Here is a 14,825-nt window from a genome sequence, read left to right as displayed (position 1 = left end):
TTCACCCCAACATTCTCTCTTCTTTTCTGAAAACCTCTACAAATCTTCACCTTTGCCTCCACAAGATAATGATCAGACATCCCTCCAGTTGCACCACTCATCACATTAACATCCAAAAGTCTCTCTTTCATGCGCTTATCAATTAACACGTAATCCAATAACGCTCTCTGGCCATCTCTCCTACTCACATATGCATACTTATGTATATCTCTTTTTTAAACCATATATTCCCAATCACCAGTCCTTTTCCAGCACATAAATCTACAAGCTCTTCACCATTTCCATTTACAACACTGAACACCCCTTACACCAATTATTCCCTCATCTGCCACATTACTCACCTTGGCATTCAAATCACCCATCACTATAACCCAGTCTCGTGCATCAAAACTACTAACACACTCACTCAGCTGCTCCCAAAACACTTGCCTCTCATGATCTTTCTTCTCATGCCCAGGTGCATAGGCACCACTAATCACCCATCTCTCTCTCCATCCACTTTCAGTTTTATCCATATCAATCTAGAGTTTACTTTCTTACACTCTATCACATAATAATGATAAAAAGATATGTATATTTATTGATTGATTCATTGATATATAGATGGGTGAAACTTAATACTTTGAGGTAGTTTGAGCATGTCCAAAGGATGCAAGATGGGTAGTTTACAAGGAAATCGTGTGATAGTATGATTACAGAGGTTGTTGAAACAGGTACACTACTTGTAATGTGGAGAAAGAGAGTGGAAAGGTGCAGGTGGGAAAGAAATCGGGGAAGAATGCATGGAATGGTGTATGTGAGGGAGGTCCATAGAGACAGGAATAAGGGTAGACTCTTAGGCCATGGCCACCCCTGTGATGGGAGTTCTCGTAGGCAACAGGGAGTTTACAAGGAGATTGTGTGATAGTATGATTACAGAGGTTGGTGAAACAGGTACACTACTTGTAATGTGGAGAAAGAGAGTGGAAAGTTGCAGGTGGGAAAGAAATCGGGGAAGAATGCATGGAATGGTGTATGTGAAGGAGGTGCATAGAGACAGGAATAAGTATGGACTCTTAGGCCATGGCCACACCTGTGATGGGAGTTCTCATAGGCAACATTCATCAGCGATACATGCATACTGATTTAACAAGGTTATTTAGTTGCCTGTGGAGAAATAGAGTGGAAGAGCATTGGAAGGATATTGATAGAGGAAGAATGCATGGAATGATGTATGCAAGGGAAACATGTAAGGATAGGGATAAGTGGAGCCTCTTTTACCATGGCCACCCCCTTGATTGGAGTCCCCAAAAGGGACAGTGGTCATCAGAGTTAAGAGATAGATAGAGATGAATTTAATCAGGACATTTAGTTGCCTGTGTTATGACCTTCCATCCTCACTCCTCTAGATACTTGGTGCATGAGCACTAACAGTCACCTACCTTTCATTTTTACCCACATCAGCATAGTACTCACTTACGCCTTTTCATATGCTCTCCACAAACTTTCAATTTTTCTGCTGATTTCCTTGTACCTGTTCCTTGCTTTTACAACGTATGATTGGTTCATGATCATTGAGATCAGATGATAAAAGGATGCCTGACCTAAAGACTTCCCATATGTTTCTGCATTTACATCCAACAAACCAACCATCAGTGTATGCACCACCAGGAAAACCTAACATGGATTTATGGTTGAGAACCACATGGATATGGGACTCAGAAGGAGGAGGTGTAGAGAATGATGAAAGGATATGCAGAGAACCACATAAGATGTTCAAAGATGTTTTTACTGTAATCTCAACTCCGGTGAGATAGAATGTGTAGGTGGTCTTTAGAAGCATTAAAATATCTAGAAAAGGGATAAACATAATACTAAAAGGTATTCACCCATATTTGGCTCATGGTATTGATGATATTTCTCCATATATGCTGAAGATGCTTGCAAATGCATTGACAAACAGCTTAACTTTTTCCAAGATGGTGCAGGAGAAAGGTAAAGTGCCAAGAAAGAGAACAAGGGCAAACTTCATAGTTGTCTCTATTAGCGACTGGAATGATTCACTGAACCAGTGACTGTCTTCCCTGATAAGCATGGTCTGTAAGGTACTAGGAAAAATAATACTTTTGTAGGGATAGGCCACCTAATCAAGAGACAATGGAGTTAAGGGAATGAAGGTCATGTGCAATGGATCTCTTTAGATTTCTACAGACAGTGCGCTCTGTTGTAAACAAGAGAGAAGTATGGGTAGATTATCTGTATGTGAACTGTTAGAAAGTAATTTGCATTATTCCACATAAGAGGTTGGTGAACAAGCTTGGTCTTCAAGTATGAGTAAGGGCTAGACTCCTTCGTTGGATAGAGATTATTATCTTAGTGGAAGAGAATAAAGGATGCAGGTCAGAGGAGTCTTATCAAAATGAGTTGGACACCAATGGCATGCTGCAGGGTTCTCCTCTGGCTCCATTGCTCTTCATGATCTATGTGGATGACTTGTCAGAAGGATTGGACTCGTACTTAGATATATTTGTGGATGATACCAAGGACATGAGGAATGTTAAAAGTGAGGAGGATCTCATTAACTTAAAAGACAAATTGCAAACTTGGTTGATAAAAAATTCAACCCAAGTAAAATGTAAAGTAATGAGGATGGGACACAGTAGAAGAAGGCCCTTTTGAGAATATTACCTATCAGAAAATTAGCAGCATGAATTTGTATGCAAGAAATATTTAGAAGTCAACACTCTTCATAACCTGTTGCCAGAGTCCCATCACAGATGACAAATTTTGTTGTGTCAAATATAGAATTGCATTCAGGCACATGTTCAGGAAAATATTGAGCAAGCTGTTCACGTTAGACATTAGGTTTTGCTGAATTGAGGATAAGGATCTCAGGTTTGGTCACAACACTTGAATAACAGAGGTGGTCCAGAGGAACACATTACAGATGTTACTAGGATTAACAGGGCTGAGTTATAGGGATATGCTAGAGGATTTAAATTTTTTTTTATCTTGGAGGGAGAAGAGTAAAGGGTGATTTGAGCACAGCCTTCAAGTGTTTGTGATTGGTGATATAGACGGTTCTTAAAAAGATGCAAGGATAGAACAACTAAAGGCCATAATATGAAATTACACAAGAAATCCTTCAGAAAAAATGTAATATAGATCAGTTTATAGTATAAGAGTTGTGGATTTGTGGAATAAACTGAATTATAAGATTGTGAATGTGGACAACATACAGAAATTTAAGAAGTTTATGTTAGTAGAGAAAATTTAAGAGATGGATCCCTGTGATTGTAGAACTCCCTTCCAGTGTGGTATAAATTGCCAATGACACATACTATGGGTAAAAGGAGAGTATGGGATGAGTTATCACAGCCTTCATTGTGATAAAGTAAGAAGTGTGAGGAAAAGTGTGAAGAATCACCTCACTTTCATTGTATATGAGTAGTGGATGAATGTATTGAGCTATGAGATGAAATTGTAAATTCTTTCAGTAGACAAATTTTTTTTATAGTGATAATATCTTCAAGGGATGGGACCTTACAAGTTTAGAACTTGTTGCACATTTTTTCCAAATAGGTAATGACATTGATATTTTTTCTTTTTTTTTCTTTCATACTTTAGTTAGATTCCTGGTTAGTTAGGTAGCACTAGAAAAAAGAAAATGGTTTATTCACTCACATCCACTTAAGAATTCTTGTTTAGACAGTGGGGAATCCCTAACCCTGTTACATATATTTGATGATTATGGAACTCTCCTGCCCTCTGTTTATCTTGACTCAGATCCCATTTATATGGGAACGACTGAATTGCGTACAGCCTCTCAGTTTACTCTTACCATATTAACAGAAAATTTCTGGTACCTCATGTCTTCAACATCACACTTATTGCAGCCTCTTTGTGCATTAACATTATAGGATTTACCATAAACCCCATTGTTATTTGGAAATATCCTTATCAGTGACTTTTCTTGTTTATTTATACCTCTGTCCAATCGTGTATCCTCCCTAGTGGTTTCCCTTTACAAAAAACAAAAATCCTCTTATAGAATGCTGGTTTCACCTTTGAGGAGGTGCATCTTTGTTCTCCATAACATATCCTTAGCACATCCTGACATCCTTTCAAAAGTCAAACTCCCTTTATAGGATCCAGTTCTTCTAGCTCTCTTTCCTACATGCTCATTGTATTTTATCATTACTAGTACCTTCATAGTCACTGTAGTGGCTGATGAGTTTCAAGTTCACATGTTTGAACCCAAGAGCACTAACTACTGTTGCTCTTATCAGTACACTTTTGAAATAACATTCATATGTACAAACATCTTTTTTCATATTGTTTATTTTGTGACTTTTCAGTCATTGGAAATCTTTCTTGGTATATGTTGTTATACCTTTCAAATATAAGTTGGGGATTTTGAACAGAGGGTATAATCATCTGCCATCTGATCTTCCATATGATGCAAAGAAAGCCATGCCTGTATGTTAATGATGTATCACCAATGAAAAATTACACTTTGCACTGTATCTTCTCTTTATACTTTTTAGTTTGAAATATTTCTGTTATCCTGTCATATTTCTCATTAAGGAGATGTATAGAATTACCAAGCTTAATTATTTTCAGATACCTTTACCTCTTGAATATGGACAGACCACTAGTCATTTAGAATATTCGTACCACTATCACCAGGTCCAACCATCAGATGATGCAACAGCTCATCATGTTAATACTCCAAATGGTCCTGTCCTTACCAATTATGGTAAGTAGTAAACTCCCAGTTATTATACACTGTTAAGTAGTAGGTGAAGATTTTGAGTAAAGATATAAAGGAATATAAATAATAAGAGAACATATGGTCCTCTCTAGGCTTTTCATGGTAGTGGAAGGGACCAGAAACAGTGATTACGGTGGTAAGAGTATAGAACATAATATGTAACTAGGGATGCACAAATGATGTCAATATTGGATTTAAGGTGAGTGTTTATTGAATATTTCTAGCCCTTAAACTTCTAGAGTGCACAATTAATGATGCATGGATCACTGCTACTATTGTCAGTTTATGATGTAATAGTTCCCACCGTCACATGAATTTCCATCTGATGTTTGACTCCACCACTTATCTATTAAAGTCACTGGTTTTCTTCCATCATACCTGGAAAAACTTTACTTCTTGATCATCAATATATGTATATCATCATGAAAAGTGTATATTACTTAAGCTCTCATTATCTCTACCCAATTAATTAAAATTTTGTTTTAGAGTAAAAAGACTATTTTTCTTCTTTCTTTCAAACTATTCGCCATTTCCCGCGTTAGCGAGGTAGCGTTAAGAACAGAGAATGGGGCCTTTGAGGGAATACCCTCACCTGGCCCCCTTCTCTGATCCTTCTTTTGGAAAATTAAAAAAAGAATAATGAGAGGGGAGGATTTCCAGCCCCCCACTCCCTTCCCTTTTAGTCGCCTTCTACGACACGCAGGGAATACGTGGGAAGTATTCTTTCTTCCCTATCCCCAGGGATAAAGACTATTACTGTAGTATTATTGCATATAACACCACTGGAGGAAGTGAAGTGTTTTAGATATCTGGGTGTGGATTTAGCAGCGGATGGAACCATGGAGGCGGAATTGAGTCACAGGGTGGGGGAGGGGGCAAAGGTTCTGGAAGCATTGAAGAATGTGTGGAAGGCGAGAACGTTATCTTGGAGAGCAAAAATGGGTATGTTTGAAGGAATAGTGATCCCAACAATGTTATATGTCTGCAAGGCATGGGCTCTAAATAGGGTTGTGGGGAGGAGGGTGGATGTGTTGGAAACGAAATGTTTGAGGACAATATGTGGTGTGAGGTGGTTTGATTGAGTAAGTAATGAAAGGGTAAGAGAGATGTGTGGTAATAAAAAGAGTGTGGTTGAGAGAGCAGAAGAGGGTGTATTGAAATGGTTTGGTTACATGGAGAGAATAAGTGAGGAAAGATTGACAAAGAGGATGTATGTGTCAGGGGTGGAGGGAATGAGAAGTGGGAGACCAAATTGGAGGTGGAAGGATGGAGTGAAAAAGATTTTGAGCAATCGCGGCCTGAACATACGGGAGGGTGAAAGGCTTGCAAGGAATCGAGTGAATTGGAACGATGTGGTATACCAGGGTCAACATGCTGCCAATGGATTGAACCAAGGCATGTGAAGCGTCAGGGGTAAACCAATGAAAGTTTTGTGGGGCCTGGATGTGGAAAGGGAGCTGTGGTTTTGGTGCATTACAGATGACAGCTAGAGACTGAGTGTGAACGAATGTGGCCTTTTCCTAGCGCTGCCTTGCATACACGTGGGGGAAGGGGGTGCCATTTTATGTGTGGCAGGGTGGCAGCAGGAATGGACGAAGGCAGCATGTATGAATATGTACATGCGTATATATGTATATGTGTGTATACATTGAAATGTATAGGTATGTATATGTGCTTGTGTGGGCGTTTCTGTAAATACATGTGTATGTGGATGGATTGGGCCATTCTTTCGTTTGTTTCCTTGCACTACCTTGCAAACGTGAGAGGCAACAACAAAGTATAATGAGTATAGATAAATGATAATGATAATTTTTTGCAAAAAAATTATCAGTATTTTTGCTGATATTTTTGACACAGGTAGCTGTCTTTTCGTTCTGCCTCACCCTCACATGGAGAACTGGCATTCTGTCTACAAACATGCAATCTCTATAACACATAAAACTTGACAACGCTTAACCCATACAACTAGATTTTCCTGTGTTGAGAATGGTGCTTTAGCCCTGCCTTTTGGCAAAATGGTAAGGGCAATATATAAAAGTAGTAAGTAGCAACATTTAGGTAGGAGCATTAGTTAGAAGTGGTAGGTTGGAACATTAAGCTGGAGCATTACATAGAGACAGTCAGTAGGAATACTGGGTTGAAGCCTCTGCTAACACTGTTAGCGTTGCCCTATGCCAGTGGTCTGTTAAGGTTGAGGCACTAAAGACTAAGAAGCAACACAGGTGTTCACTAGTTTTGGAGACTATTGCTGTGGTCATTCCTATGAGGGAGTTCCCATAGGGAACAGGCATCAGAGATATAGAGATAGATAGGTGGGAAGTGGGCAGATTAGATAGAGTAGTAAGTGGTGGGATGAAGTAAGGTTGTTAGTGAAAGAGAAAAGAGAGGCATTTGGACAATACTTGCAGGGAAGTAGTGCAAATGACCGGGAGATGTATAAAAGAAAATGGGAGGAGGTCAAGAAAAAGGTGGAAGAGGAGAAAAAGAAGACAAATGAGAGTCAGTGTGAAAGAGTATCATCAGATTTTAGGGAGAATAAAAAGATGTGTTGGAAGGAGGTAAATAACTTGCGTAAGACAAGAGAACAAATAGAGACGTCAGTGAATGGAGCAAGTGGGGAGGTAATAATAGGTAGTGATAAAGTGAGAAGGAGATAGTGAGTATTTTGAAGGTTTGTTAAATGTGTTTGATGATAGAGTGGCAAATATAGGTTGTTTTGGTCGGGGTGGTGTGCAAAGTAAGAGGGTAATGGAAAATGGTTTATAAGAGTTTGTGAAAGCTATGCGGAAGACGCAATCCGGCAAGGTGGTGGGTTTGGATGGTATTGCAGTGGAATTTATTAAAAAAAGGGGGTGATTGTGTTGTTGACTGGTTGGTAAGGATATTCAATGTGTTTATGGATCATGGTGAAGTGCCTGAAGATTGGCAAAATGCATGCATAGTGCCATTGTAACAAAGGCAAAGGGAATAAAGGTGAGTGTTCAAATTACAGAGGCATAATTTTGTCAAGTATTCCTTGGAAATTATATGAGAGGGTATTGATTGAGAGGATGAAGGTATGTACAGAGCATCAGATTGGGGAAGAGCAATGTAGTTTCCAAAGTGGTAGAGGGTGTGTGGATCAGGTGTTTGCTTTGAAGTGTGTGTGAGAAATACTTAGAATAACAAATGGATTTGTATGTTGCATTTATGGATCTGAAGAAGGCATATGATAAGGCTGATAGAGATGCTTGGTGGAAGGTCTTAAGAGTATATGGTGTAGGAGGCAAGTTGCTAGAAGTAGTGGAAAGTTTTTACCAAGGATGTAAGGCATGTGTACGAGTGGGAAGAGAGGAGAGTGATTGGTTCCCAGTGAATGTCGGTCTGCAACAGCGGTGTGTGATGTCCCCATGGTTGTTTGATTTGTTCATGGATGGGATGGTTAGGGAGAGAGGGGCAAGTATGCAGTCTGTTGGGGATGAAAGGGCCAGGGAATTGAGTCAGTTGTTGTTAATTGATGATTAAGCTCTGGTGGCTAATTCGAGTGAGAAACTGCAGAAGTTGGTGACTGAGTCAGGAAAAATGTATGAAAGGAGAAAGCTGAGAGTAAATGTGAATAAGAGCAAGGTTATTATGTTCAATAGGGTTGAGGGACAAGTTAATTAGGGTGTAAGTTCGAATGGAGAAAAATTGGAGGAAATGAAGTGTTTTAGATATCTGGGGGTGGACTTAGCAGCGAATGGAACCATGGCAGTGGAAGTGAGTCACAGGGTGGGGGAGGGGGCAAATGTTCTGGGAGAAATCAAGTCTGTTTGGAAGGAGAGAACATTATCTCTGAGTGCAAGAATGGGTATGTTTGAAGGAATAGTAGTCCCAACAATGATGTATCGTTGCGAGGCATGGGCTATAGATAGGGTTGTATGGAGGAGGATGGATGTGTTGGAAATGAAATGTTTGAGGACGGTATGTGGTGTGAGGTGGTTTCATCGAGTAAGTAATGAAAGTGTGAGAGAGATGTGTGGAAATAAAAAGAGTGTGCTTGAGAGAGCAGAAGAGGGTATGTTGAACTTGTTTGGGCACATGGAGAGAATGAGTGAGGAGAGATTGACAAAGAGGATATATATGTTAGAGGTGGAGGGAAGAAGGAAAAGCGGGAGACCAAATTGGAGGTGGAAGGATGGAGTGAAAAAGATTTTGAGCGATTGGGCCTGAATGTACAGGAGGGTGAGAGTCGTGCAAGGAATAGAGTGAATTGGAACAATGTGGTGCACTGGGGTCGATGTGCTGTCAGTGGTTCGAACCAGGGCATGTGAAGCGTCGGGATAAATGCCCATACACACACATATGCATACATATACATGTGAACATATACTCATATACATACGCACTCACAGACATATACATATATACACATGTACATATTTATATTTGCTTGCCCTCATCCATTCCCGGCGCTAGCCCACCCCTCAGGAAACAGCATCGCTATCCCCTGCTTCAACATGGTAGTACCAGGAAAATGGAAAAAAAAGGACACATTCATTCTCACTCATTCTTTAACTATCATGTGTAATGCACCGAAATCTTAGCTCCCAGTCCACAATCAGGCCCCACAGACCTTTCCATGGTTTACCCCAGATGTTTCTCATGCCCTGGTTCAGTCCATTGACAGCATGTCGACCCTGGTATACCACATCGTTCCAATTCACTATATTCCTTGAACACCTCTCACCCTCCTGTATGCTCAGGCCCCAGTCGCTTGAAATTTTTTTCAGTGTTAAGCGCTTTACTCTTATCCTTATTGTGGTTCTGTTCTCAGTATAACAAAAACATGATTTAACTGTTATTATTTTCTCTAAAGCTTAGAGAAGGAATTCCTGTATTTTCAGTAAGGCATATCATGTAGTAGAAAGCTCGTTTCATGTAGATTCTTAGGGTAATGCTAACGTTAATGTACCTAACTGCCACTGCCAATGCACTCAATCTTCAGTCAGTCTTTTCACATGATTTTGCTACTTTGTGCTTGCACCACTCCACTGATAATACTTTTTACCAGCATCCAGTAAGCATATGTATAGCTTTAGTCTTTTTTTTCAGGTCGTTACCAGTTGATGTCAGGACTGCAGAGACGAGATCTGAAGTACGATGGGGATCCAGACTTAAGGCCAATCTGTACCTATGAAATACCCTTTCTTGTTAGATGGTTATATGCATTGTCTTTGGTTATTAACTCTAAGGTGAGTTTATGTGTTTTTGCCTTTGTTGATATGTTGGTATACACTTGTGGGGCCCCATCTAAATATTCTCTGCTATCTCACTTCTAATTTTTTCTGTATTGTGTCTTTATTCTGTTCATCCACCAGTCTTATAGTATATTAGTATTTCTTCAAATCCATCTTAACAAGTTTCTTGCTTAATTTCATGTTAAGGCCTATGGTTGTTCTATACCAGCATCTCTCAAAGAACTGCCCACTGTCTGTGTCATCAGGATGTTCTAAAATCTTAAGGTTGTGATCAGATCACCTCTAAGTCTTCTCTCTTCCAGTATGGGCAAACTTAAGGTGTTTAGCCTTTCCCTGTAAACCAGCTTTATTAGTTCTGGTACCATCTTTGTTGCCCTACTCTGGACCTTCTCTTTAAGCTATTTATATTTGTGTGACCAAACTTGAGAATCACATTATAGTTTTTGCCATATGTAGATATGAGCAGCTTGCTGAACATTCCCATATCCATATCCATGGATGTTATTTTGCCATTTGCCAGCAGACAATGTGTCTCATTTAGTTTTCTCTGAGTGTGAGGCTTCAGTAACAGGTTAGGGACAGTACTAACTCCCAGGTCCTTCTCACACACCAAATCCTGAGGTTTCTGATATGTGTAGGTATGGTTGGATGAAGTTTAAGACTGAGTTGGGAGATAGGTTGTTTTGTGCTTGGGTTATATCCTTGTGTGTGTCTTTTGTCTTTGTAGTATTTGTTTGGGATGGGGAATCTTTGAATAGAGGTTACTGAAGTGTGAGGCAGGGGTAAGCTTCTTTTTTCTATTTTGAAGTTGGTGATTAGTTCTGGAGTGGTGTGGATGGGAGGGCTTTAGTCCTCTTGCATGGAATTAAGGCCCATTTATGTTTTGGTGGAATTGTATTGGGAGGATCTTGAGTGTTTGTGGTTGCTAAATAGCTAGTGATCATGATTGCATTATTTCATGTGGTTTGCAGCTTTGTTGTATTTGTTTGTAATGGGTAGAAGACCAGCAGGTAAGGCATACTTTAGAGTGGAGCAGATGAATTGCTTTTAGAGGTTGATAAGGAATCCTTTTGTTGTCCAAATTTGGTGCCATTTTGTGTTGTGAGGGCATTTAGTTTGTGTGTTTCTTATGTGTTGATGTTATTGGTGTGGGAGTGAATATGTACTGCCATTAATTGTTGGTATTTTGTTTAGTAGGAGTGATTGTCAAATCAAGGTGACCATAGGGTGAGCTGGATTCATGTTTGTCTTGGGTTAAGTGGGTGATTGAAGACCTTTTTAGAGGTGCAAGTTTTCTGTTCTGGGTTTACCATTGACCCATATGTGTAATGTAGTGTTGCATGTCTTTTTGTTGCTTCTGTGGTGGTGGGATGTTGTACTTTAAGGTTGTATTGGAAGGTCCTTCATGTTTTGGTTTGCATGAGGTAATTGATGGTAGTGTAGGAAGATATTAAAGAGGGTGGGAGAAAGGATTTCTTAGGGAACTCCATTAGAGAGTTTAGTTGTTTCTGAGATGAAACTTATGTGAGTGAATCTGGCATGGGGCTGGCTAGGAAATTGGCCAACCAATTTTTATCATTGTTGTAGAGGGTGGTGTCAGGTATCTGTTGTGAGAGGATGCATTGTAGGACAGGTTGAATGCTTTGTTAATATCTTTTGCCACTTGTACTGTGTGGGAAGAGGGCTGTGGTTAGTTGAAGCCATCTAGTATATGTAGTGTAAGGTCAGTGTGAAGTGTTATGGTGGAGTGGTTGGGTATGAAGCCATGTTGTGTGGGTGAGATTGGGATGTAGTGTTTGATGTCTTTATGTGCTTGGATTGCAAATGGGTTCTAGTGTTTTATTTAGAAGTTTGATATTTTATCAGGATCTCTAACATGGAAATCCTTTGAGGTGTTAATGCACTGATTGTATCGTTGGGAGTGAAGGGTGGATGAGCAGTTGATTCTGGATGGACTTCATGTAGGTTTTTCATGGCTCTTGTTTAGGGGTGAGTTTGGTGTGTGGCTGATTTTTGGGTAATGTTCTCTTGAGTATGTTCTTTGGGAGGAGGAGTGCTATTGGAATGGATCACAAGTGCTTCATGAGTGTGGGCTGGCCAACTGTAGTAAATGTGAATCCTCTTTAACACATGTCAGAGATGGTTGTTGTGTGTCTGGAAGGTTATCATGTTGAGGGAGGAAAGCCAATTGATACTTTACCCTTCATTGACTAGATTGATAATGGTGTTATATAGATTTAGGTGTCTGTTGATGGTGAGTGGTTCTGTCTGAGCTGGTTTCTCTTTATTTTATGAGGTACATAACTTGAGGGGAGAAGTTTGGGTTTTATTTATTTCTATATTCTTGTGGTATGTGCTCTGTACTGTCTCCATTGGAGATGTTATTGAAGTATTAGTTAGTATGACTTGACATTTGGGAATCATCTTTGCTGAAGTTTTTAAGCTTTGTTTTTTTGTACTGTCAGGAGGCAGTCCAGGTGGGTTTCCTGTACTATTTAAGAATCTTTCTGATGGTTGTGTGGATTGGTAGACCAAGTGGAGTGTTATCATACAGTGCAGGTAGTCAGGGGACATTTTACGTAGCATGCTCTAGGGTGTTTGTGTGTAGAACTGGTGAACAGAATGAGATGTTTGGCAATGTTGGCGACTGGAAGTGGTGAGATGAGAGTAGATTTGTCTGGTTGCTTAAGTTGAGGGTATTGAGAGGTTGCAACTTGTTTGTGAGTAGTTCATGTGGGGGATATTGGATGTAAGTGCTTAGTCAAGTGGGATGTTGGGCAATGAAATCTCCACAGAGATAAGTGTTGGGAATTGCAGTCAGATTTAGTTGTTTGGGAATATACTATGAGGACTGAGGAAGGAGCACGTATGTAGATGCTTTATATGTTGTAGTTAGTACTGTGAAATTCTCTTCGTATGGCCTCTGTGTGTGTATTTTTTTCTATACTTGTTTGCCATTTCCCACATTAACAAGGTAGCACTAGGAACAGACGAAGAAAGGCCGTAGTCACTCACATTCACTAACTAGCTGTCATATGCAATGCACGGAAACCAGAGCCCCATATCTGCTTCCAGGCCCCACAGACCTTTCTGTGTTTTCCACTGACCACTTTATATGCCATAGTTCAGTCCATTGACAGCATGTCACCTTCTGTATGCCAAATTTTTCCATTTCATTTTCCTGTATTTTCAGGCCTCTAGCACTTAAATTTTTTTTACTCCATCCTTCCATCTCCAGTGTGACCCCCCTTCTTTTTCCCTCTACTTCTGACCTCTTTGTCCTCTTTGTCAACCTCTCCTCACTCTTCCTATTACCATGCCTCTCTCATACCCTCCTCTTGCTTATTCATTCATACCATCTTGCATCTCATATTGTCCTCAAACATTCATTTCCAACACATACATCCTCCTCTGCACATTTTCATCTATAGCCCAAGCCTTGCATCCATGCAGTTTACCCAGTTTTGCCCTCCCAGATAACAACCCCTCATTCTGTTCCTTTGGTTCTCTTGTCCACCACACCCAGGTATTCCAAACATTTCACTTCTTCCAAATTTTGTCTATTCAAGGACATACCCCACCTCACCCATCCTTCTGCCCTGAAAAACCTAATAACCTTGCTTTTATTCACCACTTCCTTCTGTCACAAGCTCTCCCAAACTCAGCCACCAAGTTCTGCAGTTTCTCACTGGAATCTGACACCGGTGTCATGTCATCAGCAAACAAAAACTGACTCACTTCCCAGGCCCTTTCACCCCTTACAGACTGCATACTCACTCCTCTCTCCATAACTCCTCCATTTACCTCTCTCACCATCCCACCCATAAACAAATTATGCAGCTGTGGTGATGTCACACACCCATGCCACAGACCAGCCTTCTTTAGAACCACTCACTCTCCTTTCTTCCTACTTGTACATATACCTTACACTCTTGATAAGAACTTCTCTTTGTAACTAGTATCTTTCTTCTTATATCTTATATTTGTAAGACCTACCATAAGTCATCCATAGCCATCCTATCATATGCTTTATCCATTTCCTTAAATGCCACATACAAATCCTTCTGTTACCCTAAGTCAGTGGTTCTTGAAGAGTCAGCACCACCCACCTCATTGATGAGTACTACCAAAGTCAACATATGTAATTTGTCGTCTCATTTGTGACGTGCTGATTTAAGCAGTACTGGTGGCAAAAGTGTGTGAAAGTTTGGTTTTTATTGTACTTACATTCTTTTTTTTCCAATGATTTTTCGTTTAATTGTATTAGGATTATCAAATATATAACCACCCTGTAACTGTCTTAAAAGAACATTTTTGGTTTCAGTATAATGAATAATTTTTTATTTAATTGTAGTCACTATTTCCAGTTTATATTTAAGTTTCATTGAAACTGGGTGCATAAAGATAATAAAATAAAACTAAAATATAGAAGCAGAAAAACTCATTCATCCAAAAACTCAAACTCAAGTAAGCATTTAGTTTGTTAGTATGAAGCTCCACTGCAGTATTCCTGCTTAAGCAATTAAGTACTGTATTCTGGTATATTTATATATTTATTTATTATACTTTGTCGCTGTCTCCCGCGTTTGCGAGGTAGCGCAAGGAAACAGACGAAAGAAATGGCCCAACCCCCCCCCATACACATGTATATACATACGTCCATACACGCAAATATACATACCTACACAGCTTTCCATGGTTTACCCCAGACGCTTCACATGCCTTGATTCAATCCACTGACAGCACGTCAACCCCGGTATACCACATCGCTCCAATTCACTCTATTCCTTGCCCTCCTTTCACCCTCCTGCATGTTCAGGCCCCGATCACACAAAATCTTTTTCACTCCATCT

At 39.9% G+C, this 14,825-nt stretch overlaps 1 protein-coding gene across 1 annotated transcript in view; it reads left to right on the top strand.

The window, feature by feature from the left end:
* The window catches only part of LOC139754676 (sphingomyelin phosphodiesterase 4-like), a 95,795-nt gene that overhangs the window by 37,258 nt on the left and 43,712 nt on the right, over positions 1-14,825 (top strand). The window contains exons 2-3 of the mRNA XM_071672223.1: positions 4,603-4,738; positions 9,827-9,966. Coding sequence (XP_071528324.1) covers positions 4,603-4,738; positions 9,827-9,966 — 276 coding nt within the window. The remainder of the gene's footprint in view (positions 1-4,602; positions 4,739-9,826; positions 9,967-14,825) is intronic.

This window comes from Panulirus ornatus, chromosome 17 (genome assembly GCF_036320965.1).
Source record: "Panulirus ornatus isolate Po-2019 chromosome 17, ASM3632096v1, whole genome shotgun sequence".
In the NCBI taxonomy this organism is placed as follows: Eukaryota; Metazoa; Arthropoda; class Malacostraca; order Decapoda; family Palinuridae; genus Panulirus; species Panulirus ornatus.
The sequence above is the reverse complement of the archived record's forward strand: the minus strand, read 5'-3'. Positions and strand labels throughout refer to the sequence as shown.